Below are 22027 nucleotides of genomic sequence, written 5' to 3' on the forward strand. Positions count from 1 at the left end.
AATTTCTTAAAAAAAAAAGAGGGGGGGGGGGGGGGGGGCGTAGCGCAGCCTAGTGCACAAAGCTCTTGCATATACAGGGTTTTCAAAAGGGACGGACCACAATAAGTTGAGAAAAATAAATAAAAAATATTGTATACAAGTAAATTGGCTTGTAGATTCTTTATTTTAATCCATTGATTCGGGATAATGACACGTGTCTATCATTCGTACATGTGTAGAATGTATCATCTTTGCTCTATAGAGAAAAAAGGATATAGGATTGTTTCTCTGATGTATTAATCTCCGTCTCTTTACTCTATAAAAGGAGATGAAGTACATTATCTCTACTCTATTGAGAGGAGAGAGGATCTAAAAGTGTACTAAAATAAGGAAAGAAAAAATCATTCATATCCAATGCAAATGATTATTCCAAAGAAAATTTCCGCACCAATAACCTCCTCTTTAAGAGATTCTACCTTAACTTGAGCAAGATGTGGTTACGAGCAAATTGAATGCATGAAATTTAATATATAATCTTTAGACACCCACTTCAAATTTAAGTTATATATTTGTTACAAATCATCTATATGTGGGTCAACAATATAGCTTCATGCCTTTATTCATTTATGTTGAAAACTTGAAATATTATTTCATAATTGAACAGAATAATCAACCTGATTGGGGCAAGACAGAAATAATTTCTACAGCAAGTGTTGAGAGATTATCCACAACTTTGTTTTGCTTGGTAAATGGTGACTTTGTAGGATTTGGTGGCCTTACAAATACCTTTTCACATTCTTCTGCATCTTCACTTGCATATCCTGCAAGAGTTAATGCATCGGCAAGTAAATTAGAATCCAGGCTGCTGATTTCATTTGGGAGATCTTCCACAGCAAGCTTATAGACACTGATGCAAATTTCAAAGCACTGTGTCAATATAGGGTCAGTGTTTTTCTTGAATTGCTTTTCAATAGCTTCTGCAGTATCATTAGCATTTTTCGAAGCCATCTCGAGGAGTATGCGAGCGAGCCCTTTGACATCGACAGTCAAGCTTTGAGGGTCGGATCGTAGATATTCAACACAAATATTAGGATTACTTGTGTGGTTACATGTTTTAATTATTAAATCCACTCCACTATTTGACTTATTAATTTATATGGTACAGAGGTTTTAGGTGTTTTATTAGGTTGCCATATATACAGACGATATTTTCTGAGCAGCTAACGATAAATTTAAAAATCCCATTCACTTTAAATGTGTTTGAAAATTAAAGCTCTCTTTTCTTTTTATTTATGGCAAATATTATTAGATCAAAACAACAATGAAATAATTTGTTAACATATGTGAAGATTTTACATTGAAAAACTTAGAAATTTCTAAATTTAGGCTGGAAATATCCATGACTTAGTCTTGTTATCCAAATTTGCTAATATGGATTGCTTCCTATTATTGAAAATTAAACTTGACTCGAGATGGCCAGTAGCCCACCTCTGTTGAATTTGGGTTGGAGTTGGCAGCAACCTCACCAAAATCTCACCAACTTCAGCCACCATTGTTGATTATTGTTCTAACCTTTCTATAAATAGATGTGTGTGAGTAATGTAATATGCGGTATAGAGAGGGTGAATAACCAGTGAAAGATTTGTATTGACAATTTCCTTTGTAATTTATTTCTAGTTTATTATTGAAATTAATTGTTTTGTAATTGAGTGCAATTCTCACTGAGTTTCAGTCACGACTAGTGATTGAGTGAGTTCCCTCCACCCATCAGTGGTATCAGAGTGCCCAGGTTCGCTGAAATTTGCCAAATAGAGGCGGACAAGGGGGAAATTCATATTTTTTCCCTAGATTTAAAGTTGCTCAAAATACAAAATTGAGTATACTATTGTGAAATTCGCGTCGAGACGAGTCCAAATGTGGAAACCACGTCTCAAATGGAGTCCCAGAGCCTCTACATGCGCTCACACACGTTGACAAACGAAACAACATCCTTCACACGTGCCTCACCCGCCGATGAGACTATTTACTAGTGACGTCATGGGCCGCACGAGTTCTCACGCATCGTCTTTGCCCAACGGACATGATTCGACCCGAAAACCTAATCCACGATCTGACCTAGCAACTCGGAACCGGCCCCGCGAGCACGACCCGACCCGGCTGACCAACTCGCGTCTGGTCGTTGACACGCGGCACGTGTTAAATTTGCCACGTGTCCTAACAGTAATATTTGACGCCGTTAAACTTCGTTAAGTCAAACCATTTTTAAAAAAAAATCGGTCCAAAACTTCTTTTAACCGATTCAATAATTTTTAAGCTAGTTCTGTAGAGACTCAGTGAATTATATTAATTAAATAATAGGAGGAGAAGAGGAAAATAAATTGAAATAGGAAATTCAGCAGGGTCACATCACTGCTTTCGTCGACGAACGAGTTTCGTGGGCTCGTTGATGGGGACACGTATCTCATTGACGAGAAGATACCGAGACGGCTATTTTTGGACCTGAAATTTGTCAATGAAAGGCAAGTGTTCGTCGACGAAATTCCTACATGGCCTCATCGACGAAGTGACGTGTCTCATCAATGAAGACACGTAACTAAGCATTCTATATAAGGCCAAGATGACCCTTTCTGTGAAAGAAATCCTTGTCTCTCAGCTCTCTCTCTCTCTCTCTCTCTCTCTCTCTCTCTCTCTCTCTCTCTCTCTCTCTCTCTCTCTCTCTCTCTCTCTCCTGTACCGTTTTCTTCCCTTCTCTCTAGAAATTCAGGCTGGTTTTCCACCGGTTCGACAATCTAAAGTCGTCACGCTACTCCTGGGAAGTTTCTCTTCATTTCTACTAGAGTAAATCGTTGGTAAGGCTAACTTGGACACTATCCCAAATTCGGGGTAAGTTGGTTTTCCTAGGCTTTTTAATGGATATTTGGTATTTCTGGAGTTATAGAAAGGTAGTGTTTGGACAAATACTGAAGTTCTGTTTGGAAAAAATGTTATTTTTAAGGTGTTAAGCTGAGAACCCAACGGATGCAGGGTTAGTTATTTTTAGGGTTTTCCAATGGTCAGGTAAGAGAATAAACTAAAGTAATAATTTTCCATGAAAATTATTATTATTTAATAGCAGATTAATTTTTAGGAAGCATGTATTATGTATGAGTATATTTGGGAAAATATTGTTGTTACATAGGAATATGTTTTTAGTGTAAAATGTTAGAAAATGTAATTCTAGAACAGATTTCATGTTTTTATTCAATTTGTGTGGCATGAATATTATTTCACGTATATTATATTATGTTAAGTTAGATTTACAGAAAAGACATGTTTACAGTTATTTTACAGGAAAAACATGGATAATGCAGGAAATTATGGTTTCAGCACTTATGATAAACAGTACATGTATTTAGTTCAATATGTATGTAATGCTCGACGTAAGGCTGTGATTGATAGCCAGCACAAGACCGTAAATATATACTTTATCTGGCATAAGGCCGTGTTTGCTATGATATGTCATAATTTAGAGAAATGCAATCAATCTAGTTTTCATGTTAAACCAGTATATATGTATATGTACTATATGTTATCAGAACCTGGATGGTAGTTTAGATCAGTATTCAGTGCACGATACCGTAGCTATTCAGTTCAGTTCAGTTCAGACTTGTGCTACTACCCCTACTAGTAGAGGGGGCGGGAGATGAATAATGATGTGGCTTCAGTGTAGTGTTGTAGACGTTCCCCTGGCAGTCCAGACCAGGGTGGGGTGAGCCCATCGTACTTACACACACATTTGACTTGGTAGTGGTCGGCCAGCCATTGTCAGGTCTAGCCTTCGGGCTGCACAACCTGTTATGGGGTGTAATACATGACACTAGCTAACTATCCATGCTGGGTATATTTCAGTATTATCAGTTATAGCAAATGATTTTATAATAACAGAAATTCAGTATGATTTAATATGCTTAAGATCTCTTATCTATTACTTAGTTATTACATTACCCATTTTTACCAGACGTGTATCACGTACTGTTTATTTATTATAATACAAAAAATATTCATGTTGCCACACAACTATATTTAGTTTATTTCCCTTACTGAGAGGTGTCTCACCCAAGTTTAAAATATTTCAGGAAACCCAAATAGACAGGTGGATTGAGTTCCGCACCGTTAGGGGTACTTTAAACTACCCTACTAGGAGGGTGAGTTTTGAACTAGGGTCAATTGGTTTTTGATATGTCATCCTAGTTTTTTTATTTTAATGTTTTGGGGATTGTGTGTGCGTATATATATATATTTACAGAATTATTGTGGATTGTGAGTAGCTCTGGTACTGTTATTATGGATGAATTTTATTTTTACCGCTGCTTAGGTGTCCGCTGTGTATGACAGGTGTGTTTCCGTTACCCACGGGTTCGGGTCAACTTTGCTATTTCATTAGTTATTGGTATCCGAGTATTTAATATGGTTGGTTATGTAGTAAACCAAGCCGATCATTACAGTTTGGTATCAGCGCAATGAAATTTTACAGTTTATATATGTCAAAAAAAAAATGGCATGTAAAATCAGGTCATTACAGTTTGGTGTCAGAGCTTAGGTTGATAGGTTCTGTAGACTTTAGAGTGCAATGGAAGCAATACCAGAGTATAGGAAAGGATTTGAGGATTTTTTCTGTGGTCTGGGTACAGGATCTCCATGGTGGTTTTTGTGTCTTTCCTGGGGTGACGATTTCAGAAAAGTCATAGTAAACTATTGTCGGGTCGTGTGTCTAGGTTACATGATTGGATTTTGAATTAGGATAAGGGAGGATAGTTAATAGTGAATATGAGATTTTAGTTGAATGAAATAAATTAGATCTGCTTGAGAGATAGGGTCCTTAAATTGTATTCTTTGTCTTTTCAGGATGGACCTAGGGAGCAGTGATACGAATGTTGGGGTGAAAGAGCAAGTCCTTCCAGTATGGTAGGTGGAGATACTGATGCGGTATTGCGCAGCGTCACCCAGCAGGTGATGGCTGAGATGGCCAGGAGCTTAGGGGAGCGTAGCTGCGTAATCGAGCAGTTTATATGGATGAAGCCCCCATCTTTTGCTAGAGGAGCTGACCCGATTATGGCTGAAAATTGGGTGCAGGAAATTGAAAAGGTTCTTGCGGTACTTTAGTGTACGGAGAAGCAGAGGGTGTTATTTGCTACGTATAAACTGATAGGAGAGCCTGAGAGATGGTGGACAACAGTGAAACTCCTGGAGTAGCAGAGGACAGTGCCTATAGAGATGACATGGGATCGGTTTAAGGAAGTATTTTTCGACAGATACTTTCCAGCCTCGTCTAGAGAAGTCAAGATGGAGGAATTCCTAAACCTAAAGCAGGGACAAGAGACAATACAACAGTACGTAGCGAGGTTTATTGAATTATCTCGTTTTTCCCCGTACATTATTCCAAACGAGACGAAGAAAGAAAGACAATTTGAAAGAGGCACGAGGCGAGAATTACATAAGCAGACATCAATATTGAAATTGCAAGATTTTGCCAAATTGGTAGACAGGGCAATTATGGAAGAAGTCGAAGAGTGGTTAGAGGCTGAGGAGTAGAAATAGAGAAAGAGATCCACGCCTTCTAGTTCCGAGTAGGGGTCCAGTCGGGGTTCGTGGAAGAGAGGTGGCTACTACTGTGATGACCCAAAAAAATATATATAATTAAAGCACAATAATAATAAAATAATAAAAATGGTCATTGAGTTAATATCAATACAGAAGTGTTTTTTTGTAGGATCCTTAATTCCATGTTTGATGCCTAAGAAAGACCTTGTCTAAGCGAGTGCTCAGAGACCATTGCGGCTCAGTCGCTCCCTGGAGGTCGGCCTGGTCAAAATGGAATTTCATAAGATAAACAGGATAGACACTGTTTGTACACGTAAATAAGTATATATACATAAAATAGTGTTTTGATAGACATAATTTGTAGAACTACATAATAAGATGATAATAATATAGTTATCATATGTGGGGCTCACAAGACTATGTGGGGTCCACATGAGTCCCGGAGCCACAAGACACTGTTTATATACGTAAATAAGTACATAAAATAATGTTTTGACTGATATAATTTGTAAAAATATATGATAAAAATAATAATAATATAGGTATCCTATGCGGGACCCACAAGACTGTGTGGGGCCCACATGAGTCCCGAAACCGTATGGAGGTTTACACGAGTCTCAAAGTTATGTAAGATGCATAAAATCGTATAAGAGTTATTCGAGTTACGTAGATCCATTTGGGTCTCGAAGTTGTGTGGGGCCCACATGAGTTTTCAAAATTCAAATTTAATTCTTGTTCAAAAATAAATAATAAAATAAATAAATACTAAAAATAGTTTAAAAGTAAAAACAATGATAATAATGATTAAAAAAAATAATAAATAATAAAATAATTAATTAACTAATTGACTAATTAATTAGGTAAGTAATTAATTAAAAATTTATTTAATGGGAATGGTGGCAAGCACTCCCACATGGCTTCCATCCCCATCCTATACTCAACCCATACCTTGTCCATCCCTTGCCCATTCTTTAATTTTTAAAAATTATAATTTCACCCATCTCCCCACACTTTTATAAATTTCATTTCTTCTCCAAAATTTTCCTATAAATAGGGAGCTCTCAACCTTCATTTTTCACAACAATTTTCCAAGAAAGAGAAGAATTAGTGAGTGAAAGAAATTGTGGTGGAGAGAGAATTTTTGAGTAAGTTCTCAATCACCCACTCTTTCCGATCTTATTTCTTAAAGATAGTTACAGTGTTCGTAAGGAAGAAGGTAAGTAAATTTTGATTATGTTAGTTTTTTTTTTTTTTATTTAAAATTTATACCCGAGTTTATTTTATAAGTAAATTTCAATTATGTTAATTAGTTCCACAAAATTTCCACGAGTTTATTTTTACGCATATTTAATTATACCAGTTCTATCTTTAATATACTTGCATCTATTTTTGGGTTAAAAAATGTTCTAATCCCCTCAGGTAAATTTTCAGTATTTCTTTCTATTCAAAAATAAACTTATATATAGTTTTAATACAAAAATTGTGTGACATGAGTTTATTTCTACGTTGCATTTTTTTTAAAAATATGAGTAAAGATGAGATTTTTACGATATTATTTTAAATTGCATAAATTACAATGAGATGATTTTAAAACCCCTTATGGCAACGAAAGTTCAAAGTTACAGATGTTCGGTACCGCAACTTAAAGTTTATATGGATCAGAGTGCACCCACACTGTTTACAGAGTGGTTATTTATGTTAGTGGATTTCTCCTGAGTACACACCTGGTTCCGGACCAGGACTTAATAAGGAAAATCTCACTTAAAGTTTACGTACGTTGATTTAGTTTGGTCAGCCAGCTAGCTAAGTCCAGTCTTCGGACCGCACAACCCAGTCATGGGGGTAAACATGACTAACGGCAAACAAGCCTAAGGGTGGTTTTTATAATATATGTTTATACATATTTAATTACGTATACAAAGTTACAGATGATTTGAAGGAAAAGTGTAAGTTTATGTGAAAAGGATCATTTTGGTGCTTAAATGACGATCTAAGGAAAACGTATAAGGAAAAGTATATGTATGTTTATCATTAAATGTTTATACAATTTTAAAGTTAAAAGTTTAATTTAACAGTTATAGTATATAATTATAAAATTTTACTGTTGTAATTGATGACAAAAGTTTTATGCAGAAATTTTTGAAGTTATGGTATTAAATATTGTTTTACGAAATTTTTAAAAAGCTCATTTTGGTCACACACTAATAATAATCTTATTTACTTACTGAGCGTCATCTCACTCCAATCATATTTTTATTTCAGATAACTCTGAAGAGCATATTGGAAATCAGACTTAGCAAGCATGCGGGTGGGGATAGAAAAATAAAGATTGTTTGGAAATATTAGTATGATGCCAGATATTTATGCTTATGTAATTTTTCTTCTTTTGAAATAAATGATTGTAATATGGATAATCAGTACTCTGGTTTAATAATAATTGAGTTTATTTGCTTCCGTTGTAAATCAATGGTAAAAAGTTAATATCCCAGGCCCCTTGGGGTTGGGGTGTTACAACTACAAGGATCGGAGGTAGGAGTTGGGGAGTCGTGGGTATCAAGGTATGCAGTCATTCCCAACTTGTTTGACTTGTGGGAAGAGGCACCCGGGGGAGTGTTGTGTTGGGCGAGGTATTTGCCATCGATGTGGGGAGCCAAGGCAAATGATGAGAGATTGTCATGCTCAAATTGGAGTTGCTCCCACTCCTAGACCTGCTTGGGGAGGTTATCAGGCACCTCGTGGAGGTCAGCAAAGGAATATGGCTCCAGCAAGAGTTTTTGCCTTAACATCGGGTGATGCTGAAACAGCTGGCGACGTGGTGATAGGTATGGTTAGCATGCTTTCATTTAAAGTTATTATACTATTTGATTCAGGTGTCACCCATTCTTTTGTATCTGCAGCCTATGTTAAATTGTCTGGAAATGAGACCCAGTTATTAGATGTAGAATTGTCAGTAGCCATACCGTCAGGGTCAGTGGTGAAGTGTCGTAGAGTACTCGGGGGTTATCCAATAGAGATTCAAGGGAGGGTGTTACTGTAACGACCTGATTTAATTTATGCCAATATTTTTTTTATATACTAATATATATAACTGTGAAATTTCACTGCTCTGATACCTTTTAATATAAATTAAACCCTCATCATGTTTTAAATTTATGCCAATATTACGTTAAATTATGTTATGTTAAATCATGTTTTTATTCAAATATGATACAACTGTTTATTCCAGTTATGAATTATATACTGTTTATATGTATATCACGAAAAAATACTCATGTTGCCACACACAAATATTATTTTATCTCCCTTACTGAGAGGTGTCTCACCCCCAACCATACAAACATTTTAGGAAATCTAGGTAGAAGGGCGGATAAAGCTCCGCAATAGTAGGAGTTGACCAAACTACCATGTTAGAAGGGTAAATAGGTGAGATAGGGTCAGATGGTTTTTGTGATTATAACCCTAGGATACTTTTTGGGTTTTTTTGTGGATAACTGTATATATATATATAACAGATTTAGTATAACTCTGGTATGGTTTCTGGTGTTGTATGACATGTATGTAATTTTATGTTTTCCACTACTTAGATATCAGAGTTGTATGATAGGTATATCCTCGGTACTTATGGGTCCAGATTGATCATGATTATGACAGTTTAGCAGGATGTTAGAATTATTAATATTATTATTATATGGGAAAAATGGTAAAATAGGGAGGTTGTTACAGAGCTGGTCAGAACAAAGTTCCCGAGGAGGAGCAGCTCGGCAAAATTCCTCCGAGAAAAGCTGTTCAAAACAAAGTTCCCCAAGAGGAGCTGCTCGGCAAAATTACTCGAGAAGAGTTATTTGGAACAAAATTTCCCCAAGAGGAGCTACTTAGCATACTTTCTCAAGAAGAGTTATTTGGAACAAAGTTCCCCAAGAGGAGCTGCTCGGTAGAATTTCTCGAGGAGATCTGTTCGGAATAAAGTTCCCCCCATGAGGAACTGCTTGGAAGTTTACCTCGAGAAGAGCTGAGGATTTACTCGGAAGAAATCCATGAGAAGAGCTACTCAAAGTGATCTGTTCAGCAAAGCCCACGCGTCTCAAAATCGGCTCGGATAAGCCAAATTCGGCTTGAAATCGACTCCACATCGGCTCAAATAAGCCGTCTCCCTCTAATCCGGCTCGGCGAAGCCGAACGAGTCCTAATATCAGCTCAGATTAGCCGAATTTGGCTCGACATCGGCTGGGATTAGTCGTCTTCCTCCAATCCGGCTCGCCATCGGCTCTGCATCAGCTCGGATCAGCCGCATTCCTCCCGTACGGCTCGGTGAAGCAGAACGCTTCCTAATATCGGCTCAGATTAGCCGAATTTGGCTCGACATCGGCTCGGATTAGCCGTCTTCCTCCAATCCGGCTCGGCATTGGCTCCGCATCAACTCAGATCAGCCTCATTCCTCCCATCCGGCTCGGAAAAGTCGGCCGCTTCTTAATATCGGCTCGAATTAGCCGAACTCATCTCGGCATCAGCTTGGATTAGCCGTCTTCCTCCAATCTGACTCAGCATCAGCTCAGCATCAGCTTAGATCAGCCGTATTCCTCCAATTCGACTCGGCAAAGTCGAACACGTTTTAATATCAGCTCGGTTCAGAAGAACTCATCTCGGCATTGGCTCGGAATAGCCGTCTCCCCCCACTCCAACTCAGCAACCCAAAAAAAAGGGGGGGGGGAAGATAGGACAACTTTCGAACTTTTAAGAACAAGTTTCGAAAGTTCGAAACTAAAGGGGGGACAACTGATATACCCTAAATATATATATCAAGGTCAAAACAGTTCATCTGCCATAAGGAGCATTATGGCGCAGCCACAATCAGGGTCATCATCGCTCAGTGACAGCTGTAGGCCAGAGCGATCTATGCCCACGCCACAGACAGTTGTTATCGGCTCCTTAAAAGGCAGAGCAATTCATGCCCGTGCCATAACTAGCCAATAGATAACCTTACACCCTCGGGTCAACTTTGGCCACTATAAATAGGGACTCGGGCGAGAGGCCAAGGTAACTCATTTTAAACCCAATCTTACTGTTGCATTCAACCTTTTCAAAGGTTTCCCTTACTTAGACATCGGAGTGATCCCCGGAGTACACCTCGAGTTCTCAAAGCCTATTTTGTTTTTATCCTTTTTAGGTTATCGAAAGTTGAAGAGCAATGTCGCAGTTCATCACTATTTCTATCTCGCAACAAATATGATCCTAGAAAATGAAATCAAATTTTTATTCAAGCTTTCATTATATTTCCTTTGATGTATTTATAATTTTTTAATCTCTAAACAACTCTCTATCTTCTTATCAAATCAGGACACATGAGATATTGTTTGGTATAAAGAAAAACAAAAAGAAAAAACAAAAGAAAAAGCACCAAGTGGTGAAATATAATGATAAAATGACAAGAGTGCCACTAGCTGCCCCCTGAATTTAACACATTGCTATCACCACGAAGTAAAACACATCAATTAAACCCAACTCTGCTCGCTTATATAATGCAAACACAACAAGTGAACCATCAAACCCACCTTTAATTTAATTTCTCTGCCCCTCAAAAATGAAGAACTTCAATTTCACCCCCAAAAAATTCATCATCTTTCTCCTTTACCCTCTTCTTCTCTCCATCGCCACCACCCTTCCCCTTGCCCACTGCAGAGACCTCAACCTGATACGGAGTACATGCAAGCAAACCCCCAACTACGCCCTCTGCGTCTCCACTCTATGCTCAAACCCCAAAAGCTCCGCCGCCGGCGACGTCGCATCGCTCACCCTCATCATGGTGGACGCCGTTAAGGCCGCCGCGTCGGACGCCTTAAACCTCATCAACCAGCTGACGAGGAAAGGGAGCAGAGACCCAGCCGTGCGGAAGAACCTGGCGGACTGCGCCGACGAGTACGATGCCATTCTGAAGGCAGACGTGCCGGTAGCGGTGGAGGCGCTGACGAAGGGAGATTACAAGTTCGCGGAGGAAGGGGCGACGGACGCGGCGAACGAGGCGGAGTTCTGCGAGAAGGGGTTCGGACAGGGGAGGTCGCCGCTGACGAGGAAGAACAAACGGGTTCACGACCTCGGCGCCGTCACGGCTTCCATGGTCAGGATTTTGCTGTGAAGAGAGAGAGAGAGAGAGCTGAGGGATGTTTGGTACTAATTAGAAATTAATGGGCATCTAATTTTCCATTTGAAGTTCTGATGAACATAATTATGAGGAGAGACATTTTTAAATTTTCATAAAATATATTTATCTTTTTATCAAACTGAGTATTTTTATCTAAAAAAGGTTAGTAAGCTTCCAAACTATAAATAATTAATAGATGGATTGCATCACGAGATCCCACATCATATGTACTTTCAAAACAAAAATTTACGATATGATGCTTAAAATTTTTTAAGATACTACGTAAATAATTCGATTTCGTATAAGCTCACATGATTGGTTTTTTCCTATTACGAACTTTCATTATTATTATTTTTTTTTCCAAAAGTTCATTGAAGGTTTCAATCTTTGTCTAATGGAAGAAAGTATTCTATCTTCTATCGAAACTATTATATACCCCTTTTCATCTTTTTTCTAAAGTTTAAGTTTGAGACTTAAGAGTCTAATTGTTGGATCAACTGGTGAGGCTTGTATAATCACCATTGTTATTCATTATATTTTAATCTAATTTAGACTAAAATGGTGCGAAATGATTTTTATAGATGGACTCCCTAAATCGATTTAGATAGTGTTCAAAAACATGGATTTCAAGGCTTGAATTTAATTGTGTATTAGAAAAAAAAATTATAATTTTATATTATATTTTTTTCAAATTCAAAATTTACATTCTATCCTCTCAAATACAAGGTTATTATTTTTGAAAGAAAATATTTAACTCAAGCGTACATGTTGATGTAGTATTTTGATATCTTATGAGTCTCGTAAATTTTATTTTTATTGGTATACTGGTTAATTACTTTAAGAAACAAAATCTTACCCTAATCTCATTTCGAGTGCTCGCTCAAGTAAAGTTTAATTCGAACCACATTCATGGTTCAAGTAAAAGATTTATATCAGAGCCTTAGATATAAAATTAATTTTATAAAAAAAAATCAAAGAAGTTTAATCTTATAAAATCAAATTCCAGGTATACAACACCTCTATCTTAGATTTTTTTTTTTTTCCCTTATTGCTCAATCACTATATCAAATGTAATATTTTATCATAAGTCGGAATAATAAGAAAAATTACTTATAAATTAAATGATAACTTTACTATATAAAACTTGAAGTTCACCAATTATAAAATGTCACATTTCGAACTTATGCAAACAATAGTTATACCTACTTTGATTCTTACGAACGAAGATCTTGCACTATTTCGTTAAATCCAAACATGAATATAATATATTGTAATTGATAAATATTAAGTGTTTTGGATTAGGATGGAATTGAGCAAGGGCTTAAAAAAAGGTGGAAAGGTTGGGCCCAAAATAAAGCTAGAATGGGCCCAATTTTCAAGCATAAAAGCTACATTACAGAAGACATGATAAGCTTTTAAATTATCTTTTCCTTTCAGGTGGATGAAGGAACAACTCAAACCATTAGTTTAGTTTTAAAGAGGATAGGATGACTGGATGAGTCTTCAATCATTTAGCTGACAAATTATTTTAAAAAATCTTTAAAAAAAGAAAGAAAGAAAAGAAGGATAAAGGAGTCATTTTTGATAATATCCTCAAGCATTAAATGATTGTTTCGATCCACTCGTCGATAAGAATTTGTTAATATTTTTAAAGATTGTATTTCGGTGATCAATGTAGTCCGCTCGTTAAACTTTTTTTTTTTTTTATTACATAAGAACTCCAGTCACCAACAAGCCCTTCGGATCCCCTGGTGCAACACCAAACCTACGGATCAACGTCCTCCCTCTAAGTTTCGCTAATCAGGTAAAGTCCGGAATGCGGATACGGCTTTCATGCATCAGTTGGACGTTCGTCCAATCCGACTCTCAGAACACATTTCTATTATCATTTGCGGTTTTCACTGGCTCACAGAAAACTCTCACCATCTACTGTTTCCGCTGACTCACAGAGCGAATTCTCACCATTCACGATCCTCGCTGGCTCACAGAATAAATTCTCACCATCCACAGATACCGCTAGCTCCGTAAATATATCTACTTGGAATTGAACCTCTGATGCTCCTTCTTACGTGCTGATGTCTTTCCACTGCGCCATGAAATTTATCGAGCGATATATATAAGTCTTATTAGATAGTTATCCACGAAAGACTTACGGTTTGGAACAATGTCATTTGATAAGAAAAACTTATCGAAGAATAATAAGTAGTCCTTCGGGAAGACATTTCTTTTTGGGGGGAGGACATAGGAAATAAGACCTTGTGCCTTTTTGCGAGACCATCGGGAGCCCCATGAAATTTATTTTTTTCTTTATTAGTGAATGTTAGATTAAAGAAATCTTCTGATTGACTGACAACTGCTAACAATAAATGTTGAACTAAATAAATTTTAAATTGATTTTTTGAAAATAACAAGTGTTAAGTTATTTATATTTATTATAATTATACATATTTTTGTATTATTATCGTACGAATAATATTATTAATATATTTCATTACATATTATATATTATGATACATAATAAATAACATATGATGAATTTTTATTAATATTAATTTTAATTGTTATAATCCTACCATTACTTTAAAATCGATTTTTTTTAACAAAAATGCTATATGTGGAACAATACCATTAGAAAAATTAGCTGCTATTTGGAATTTTTTTAAAAATAATCATTTATTGTGATAAGCACTTGAGAGATCATTCGGAACCATTTATAAAAAAAAGTACTTATGTGAAAAAGTACTTAATTATGTGAAATAGTTTGAAATTATTTATTGTAAGTACTTTTTTAAATAAGTACTTTTTAAAAAATATATTTTTAAAAAAATACTAAAATTAGGATTCCTTGGTTTACACTTAAATTACTACTTATTTCAATAGTATTTTTCAAACTTTTTTTAAGAAAAATAAATATTCTTTGGAAAAAAAAAGTACTTATATGGAAAAGCACTTATAAAAAAGTAATTTCAAACTACTTTTGGATAAATAATTTTGATATAAATACTTGTTTGTAAGTAGTTCCAACAATGTCTTAATGCAATATTGCTTAACAATTAAAAAAATTCTATCATGCAGGAATAGGATCACTTAAAAAGAAAATACTATAAACCATTATAGATAGCTTATAAAAATCATTGAAAAATAAAATTTTTAAAATGTACCATAAAACATTATAGATAGCTTATAAAAATCACTAAAAAAAAATTAAAATTCTTTACATTAATAAGCATTTTTAAATTGAAAAGGACACTTATATGCACATACCCTCATTTCAATAAAATAGGACATATAAATTAGGTTAAAATTTAAATTGAGATTTCCACAGATAAAAGACATTCACTTCTCCTGAGATTTGACAAGAAGATAGAAATCTTTCCTGATATTTCAAAAATCTTATTCACCACCCTTAAGATTTTAAAAATACCTCAAACCTCCCTTCAAAAGACTTGTCTTTTTACAAAATACAAGAAGAGATTTGTGCTTTTTTTTAGAGAAATTCCTAAAACTTTTGAAATCTCAAAAAAGATTTTTGAAATTTTAGAAATTTCAAAAGATGATAGTGTCTTTTTACGAGAAAAGGTTAATGTCTTTTTGCCCTAAATTATAATAGAAAGATGAGGACTAGTGGTACCATCCGAGCCTTTACTATAAGAACAAAGATGACGTAATATGTATGTAATGGCTCCGAAACTAGATTTGATAAAAATAAATAAATAAATAAGGATTCGAAAAATCCTGACTATCTTGAAAAGAAAAAAGAAAAAAGAAAAAAAAAACGAGTAGGAGAAGAAGAAGGAGCAAGCAGTGTGGAAACAGCTGGTGGGTGTGTCAATTTGATGCCACGCAAATAGGTACAAGAATGAGGAAAATGAGGATACCAACCGAGAAAGGGGAATGGGCACAGCTTGAAGAACCGAAGAAGAGACAAGGCAGTGTTTGTTTGATGATTGAATGTGAGATCATGCTTCCCCCATTTACAGCTCAGCTCCTGCTGTGTTCATACTTCAATGAATCAATGTTCATACCGCAGAACCATAAAGGGACAAACGCGGAAGAAGGCTCAAGAAGAAAAAAAATGGAAACCACTACCAAACCAAACCAAAGCATTAATGATCAGATCATCAAGCTCACTCTATTATTAAGTTATTTTAATCAAAATGAGAAATTTTAGGGTAATTTCTTAACGAATTGGGTAGTTTTTCAAGTGAAACCCTAATTAGGCAAATTTAGATGAAGATCACCCACATCCAGATCTCCAAACTGCAACATTTTGAAGATGCCAACTTATATATATATATAAAGTGATAAATTTTTCATCAAAGATGTTCTTTAAAAAAAAAAAAAAATTGATACTAACCCAACAATTGATTTATTTAATTTCATTATTTTGAAGATGCTATATTGAGCACGAGAAGTTTTTAATGTATTTGCTACTGGGCAGATATCTAGACCTTCTTATCTACTTAAATTGTGATATATTTACTTAAATTGTGACATGTTCTCCTTAAAATGCAAATTTACACATTAAGATTCATCATTTATCATGTGAGATAAACTTTTATAGCCACATAATATAATTTAAATAAAGGTCGTACAATCACCTGTGTCATAAGGTTTAATTTTATAGTACACAACTTGACACTACAATGGTGTCAAGTAGCACACTTGGTTAAACCAATGTCACATACTCAAATTCATTTGTTAAGCCCGTAAGTGTATAACAATTGAAATAGCATTCACAGGACAGTATTTACAAGAGGAATGTCTCCCAACTTTTTCTCTTATTCAAAGACAACAAACTGCACATTCTAACATATGCAGGACTAGTGTACACAAATTTTTCTCAGATTTGCAATTAAGAACCCCAATTGCCTAGGTTGTGCTCGACATAAAACAAGGGATGCTCACAAATAAGTAGCTAAAAACATGTACATATTTCAACCCATGAATTAACCCACCAACCAAACTTGTCTACCAGCCTTACAAGGAGCAACTATCAAGTAATTGTCTTGCTTGATTAACATGTGACTCTGCATACTACCCACAAGTCAACACTCCGTGGCAAGCATGGTTTCCTACTTTCCCTTTAACCATGACCTATTTCACGTCCCAGCAACACCATATGTCAACGAAGCACTTAACATTATTGAGTTAACTATTTAACCTTGCCGATTAAAACTAGTTACCACAAGCAACCCTATTAAAGACCATGGCCTCAATCATGTCCATCACTGAGCATATCGAATAGGCAACTTACATTTATGTGCTCGCCCTTTAGCCACATAAATTATCCAACTCAAGGGCCTAAAGATTATTGATGTCATAAATACATTCAGAATTGAGCTCTAGCGTCATAATTCATATCTTATTTGACTATAAAAATGACTAGGTTAAATTATCTAAAGTGAAAAAAGGAGAGTTGAGAGAGTTAGAGAAAAGAATGTGACTTAAATCCTACAAAAATGCCATAGATAATCATATGGTAAAAAATTTATTCATTTATATTAATAATTAAATTTTTCATAATTAAAAACACAACTATCTTATTTTATTCATCTCAAGTTTTAAAATATTTCAATTTCCCCAAGTTGTTATTTCAAGATTTACTTTCTTATCTTCCATTTGAAAATATGAATTTTGAACTTTAAATTTGGATGCGTGAACTTGAACAAATCATAATGCAAAATTATAAAATTTCTTCCAAATCTACATAAATTTAAATCCCAAACCTAAAATTTCAACCCCTAAAAACTACCTTAAGTCATTTAAATTTTCAATATTTAACATTATGTCAATTTATTAATGTTTAATTTTTAAAACTTACTTTTCTACCAATATTGTTGTTGTGTCAAATATTATTACCAAAACTCTCATTTGAAACATCTTAAAATATAAATGTTTATTATGAAAAATACTTAAATTAAGTATTTGTATGAGTAAGTAATGTTTGATTTACAACCAAATAAATACCTTTTTCAAAAATTACTTTTTCCAAATAATTTTTTTTAAAAAAAAATATTTCAAAACAGAAGTACTAATAATAGATAATCTCATACTATTAGACAATACTTCTTCAAATAAACATATTTTTTTTAAAAAAAATTACGAATCATATACCATGTAGCTAGATGAACCAAGGGCGCCAGGACACCCCGTGTAACCAAAAAAAAGAAGCGAGTGCTCAACAAATTTCAAACCCACAAAATTGGCAGCAACTAGGGTATATCTCAATAGGCTTTTTCTTTTTTTTTTTTCTTTTTATCTTTTCATTGTAACAAAAATATGTGCAACTAAAAGAGCAAACTTAGATACCAATTAGTATCTTCGAGTCAAACTCCAAGAAAATTAATCCTATGTTTGAAGAAGCCTTGAATTTAAATTTCTATTGAATTTAAATAAGATGTAACATAAAATTTTATTAAAATTTATTCAAATCTACCCAAATTCAAATTCAATGACCAATGCCTAAATAAATGGCAGAATACCAACGAAGGCCAATTTTGCGAGAGTCTAATTTTGACATTACATCAAGGACAAAAATTAATCTAGTCTTTTATAAACTTGAACAAATCTACCATCTGATAAAGACAATTTAGTTAGGTACTTTGCACTGGTTGATCAACAAAGAAGTTCTTGTTGAGAAATTTGATTCAAAACATAACAAGTAATATCAAAACTAACAATGAATTTGGCACGTACAAATGATACGAATTTGAATAAAATAGAATTCAATCACTTGAGATTTTCACATCGTATGCAATCACAAGTCAAGCATGAGGCAAATAATATTTCAATCACCATGTGACCCGGACATTACCATGGGCGACGCCCGGCCCTGGCCCCTGCCAACTCGTGCTTGTGACCTGAGCTCTAGCCACTTTAACGGAAGATTTTGATCGGCCCATGCAGGGAGCGGCAGCACCATAAAAATTTTGAGCCCAACCCCATGACTAAATAACTCACCCCAGACCGTTTTGAATGCCACTACAACAAAACAACCCCACATTCGTGGACCCCTGCGCTGATCCTCATGGGCCCCTCTCTTTTTCCCTCCTGTACCACATACTATGAGGCCCCGCACACGGCTCTTCTGCCCCTTCCCCGTTTCGTCCGGCAGCTCCGAGCCCCACATGAGCACAGCAAATCGTTGCTCCCATCAGATTCGTAGTCGTCTTCGCATTCTGGGCAACATCGGATGACCACCCAGACAGAGCAATAGCTAATTGAGGCGTTTTACAAAATTCCCCCCCAGTAAAACACATCTTGTTTGTTTGGGCCGTTGCCCAGGCGTGTGTGGGCAATGCTTAGGTATTTAACATGGCCCAACTCTACCCCTACCTTCCCGTTCTAATTTTGTGCGCAATCTAGAGACAAAAAAATAAATTCACCCCCCCCCCCCCCCCTCCCCCCCCGTCCAGACTTCAAGCAGCAATGCACGATTATCCCCTGTACCGCCCCCGACGGGACCTCAAAATGGTTGCCCAATCTGGCGCACCCCGAGCTGTGGACTTTGTTCTCACACCAGAGTTTGCGTGTGCCCTGGAATCCTTACTTTTTCCCGGCCCAATCCGGCTCCCCCTCCCGCCTACTGCCTTCTGGGGGTCCCGACTCAGAAAATTCTTAAAACTCCCTGCAAGTGCCTAAAGCAAGCTGGGCACGCATTACATCCAACGTCACCGACAATCACACCCCGTTAGCCCCCGAGCCACGGCCACCCCCACACAAAACACCCCACTAATAATAACATAAGGCCCGCCCCCCCGCAAGACCGGAGTGTGCAATTCTATGGCACACACGGCATGGAAGTCTTGGCGACACGAATTCAGGGGGCATGGGTGCTTTGAGCGGACTTCACTGTAGTCCGGAACCCCTGAACTATAAATTACCGGTGCATCCTTGGCCAGTGAGTTCGTCCAGGGCCCTCATGGGAACACAGCGCGAACCTCCTGAGACATTACATTTAGCCTGATCAGGGCCAACTACCGTGTGAGACTGGCCATGTCCGCCCTGCCCACACCCCCTCCTCCTCCATAGACACTTCTCATATCTTGGGTCCCGCTTTCCCGTACTTGTTCTTACGTACCTAGGCATATATATATTTGTGACACCATTTTCACTGCACCCCATTTTCAAACTACAGGGGCATCCCTCCTATTCCCACTGCAACACACAGACCATGACAATAACCCGCATGCCCGCACCCTGCGTTGGCCCTATCAGTCGAGAGTTCTGCTTTGTGTCACTGTTGAGCAGGCGTCCCAAATAGCCATACAAAGGCTGTCCGCTCCCTAGCTTGTTCCCTCCCCACGCTTACACAATCAATTTTTCCGTCACAGCTGTGGCTGTCCACCACGCACCCCACCCTGCCCTGGCTTAACCACGTAACCCACACTTCTTTGGACTCTGCCGATGTGTACCTTTCCTGGAGCCTCTTTCCCTGTCATCCAAGGGAGCCGGTCTGCGCTCAACTCAGATCCCATCCCCTGCCTGCGCGTCCGGGGGCCGCCACTCTGTCCTACAGCCCCCCACTCCAAGTCCCTACCCCTGTGACCCGCGCTAACCCCTTCCCTACTTTCCGCCCACTTCCCCCACTCAACCACGAACCTCCGGCCCCGCCTGGACTTACGTCTTTGTTTTAATTAAAAAAAATTGACAACTCCTCCACCATCGCTCTCGGCCCCTTCCCGCACCCCCTCCCTCCCCATGCTTTTCCCACTGCCCCCCTTCCCCCCACTGGTTTCCCTCCTTACGTACCAGCCGTTAATTGTACCTGAGTACTTACCCCTAATAGCACCCACCAACTCCCTGAGAGCCCCTGCTTTACGGATCCCCATCTGCCCCTACTCTCCACCTCTCCCCCCCACCTTCAGGTTGCTTGACCCCCAAGACCATTCCACGTCGTCATTGGTCCCCTACCCCAGCTCCACAAGAATCCATGAACAGCCATTGGCATACCTATTGACCTTGGCCCCCACACCTCTTCTCTGGGACTCGTGAGCCAATAAACCACCCAGAGCACGCACTATCTTGCTTTTTGCCAATCACGGAAAATCAACCCAGGGAGGCCCCGTAGTGTGAACAGCTCTGAGTCTCTGCGCTGGCAGTTCATCCCCCGCCCCACATTTCTATCCTTACAGGGTTTTATTTAGTGGTTTTCTTCACAGCACTTAATTCACAGACGTAAAAGCGCCGGATGCTGTGCGTTGCATCTAAGGCAGCCCTCGCTGAGTTAGCAGTTCCGGTTCCGACCCTATCTGTTCTCCCCCATGCCGTTGATCTTTTCACCCGCTCATCCTGCTCACCAAAGGGGGTTCTAAGTCTTTCTTCCCTCCGGGTCCGATTCCGTACACCTTTCAACTGTTATTCTGGCGCAACGACCGAAACAAAATTGATCTCCATATAGTCAGCCCACCCGTAACAGCCCCCCTTGCATATGTGCCTACTCTGCCCACGCCTGGCTCTGTCGCACGAACTGTGTGGACCGGTATCTCAATATTGGCAACTCGAGAGCCAGACTGCTTAGCCTCCGCAAGTCCACCTGTCTACTCAGTCTTGATTCTTGTACACGCCCCATTTATGCGCGATGTATTGGGATGCTCTATAACACATGGATCTGAATATAAGGGGACAATAGTATCCAACTCATGTTGAGAGTATTATTACCTTTGAAAGAATATATAACAGACAGAAGAATTACTGTGGAAGAGGCATGGCAGATAACGTTTGCTGCTGGATGATGATGGATTAGCAGCATACATCCTCTTCAATGCCTTCATTCGTCAACTCGGCACCGTTTCAAAAACATGGAAAGAATCATTGATCGTTCGTCGATTAGCCTGTGTTGGTCTGCAGCATCAGGAAGGACCTCTGGGATTGGTTGGTCGGGTTGTGGTGTGGGCGTATTTTAGCAGTGACTTTTTCGTTCTCCTATCACTGTTTTCCTGCTCAGACAAGGACATTTAGTTCTCTTGTTCTGCCAACACGTTTGTATGTCCAACCAAATGTTAACATTCTCACAGAAGAAAAAACGCCACTGAAAGTCAAGAAATCACAACAAGAACTTACCCCATCTTGCCCAGTTATGATCCATCACAAATTGCACTGCACACCGTAGCAATCAGTCTTGATTGATCGCACCCAAACTGTTTTTAATTCTCTTCGTCACTAGTTGTCCCCCACCACTTTCACAGATCGGGCCAAAAATTCTATCCTTCAAACTGATAAGATCCAGACCCCTCCCCAACCACAGGAAGTCCCAGCCACAATCTCCCGCGCCCACCCACCCCGGTCCCCGTCTTTTTCGTCACCATAGCTCTTCTGAATACTTTTAAC

General features: G+C 37.8%; 2 protein-coding genes across 2 annotated transcripts; one reads left to right on the plus strand and one right to left on the minus strand.

The window, feature by feature from the left end:
• Nucleotides 1–648: 648 nt before the first annotated feature.
• On the minus strand, nucleotides 649–1532 carry LOC131150420 (pectinesterase inhibitor-like). The gene is made up of 2 exons (XM_058101123.1): nucleotides 1468–1532; nucleotides 649–1114 (listed from the first exon to the last, which is right to left on the minus strand). Exons 1-2 carry the CDS (start codon nucleotides 1530–1532, stop codon nucleotides 649–651), a joined length of 531 nt encoding a protein of 176 aa, XP_057957106.1.
• Nucleotides 1533–10966: 9434 nt separating this feature from the next.
• Nucleotides 10967–11757, plus strand: LOC131151081 (cell wall / vacuolar inhibitor of fructosidase 1-like). Its single transcript, XM_058102271.1, has one exon. The coding sequence runs from the start codon at nucleotides 11138–11140 to the stop codon at nucleotides 11687–11689; it is 552 nt and encodes a 183-aa protein (XP_057958254.1). The 5' UTR covers nucleotides 10967–11137; the 3' UTR covers nucleotides 11690–11757.
• The last annotated feature ends 10270 nt before the right edge of the window (nucleotides 11758–22027 follow it).

This window comes from Malania oleifera, chromosome 3 (assembly GCF_029873635.1).
Source record: "Malania oleifera isolate guangnan ecotype guangnan chromosome 3, ASM2987363v1, whole genome shotgun sequence".
NCBI lineage: Eukaryota > Viridiplantae > Streptophyta > Magnoliopsida > Santalales > Ximeniaceae > Malania > Malania oleifera.

Bases quoted from the DNA above. Each gene is read 5' to 3' on its own strand.
- LOC131150420 (XM_058101123.1), bottom strand. From the start codon at position 1,532: ATGGTGGCTGAAGTTGGTGAGATTTTGGTGAGGTTGCTGCCAACTCCA. The intron at 1,115-1,467 runs GTGGGCTACTGG...TAAGTCAAATAG, and splicing joins CCAACCCAAATTCAACAGAG to TGGAGTGGATTTAATAATTA.
- LOC131151081 (XM_058102271.1), top strand. From the start codon at position 11,138: ATGAAGAACTTCAATTTCACCCCCAAAAAATTCATCATCTTTCTCCTT.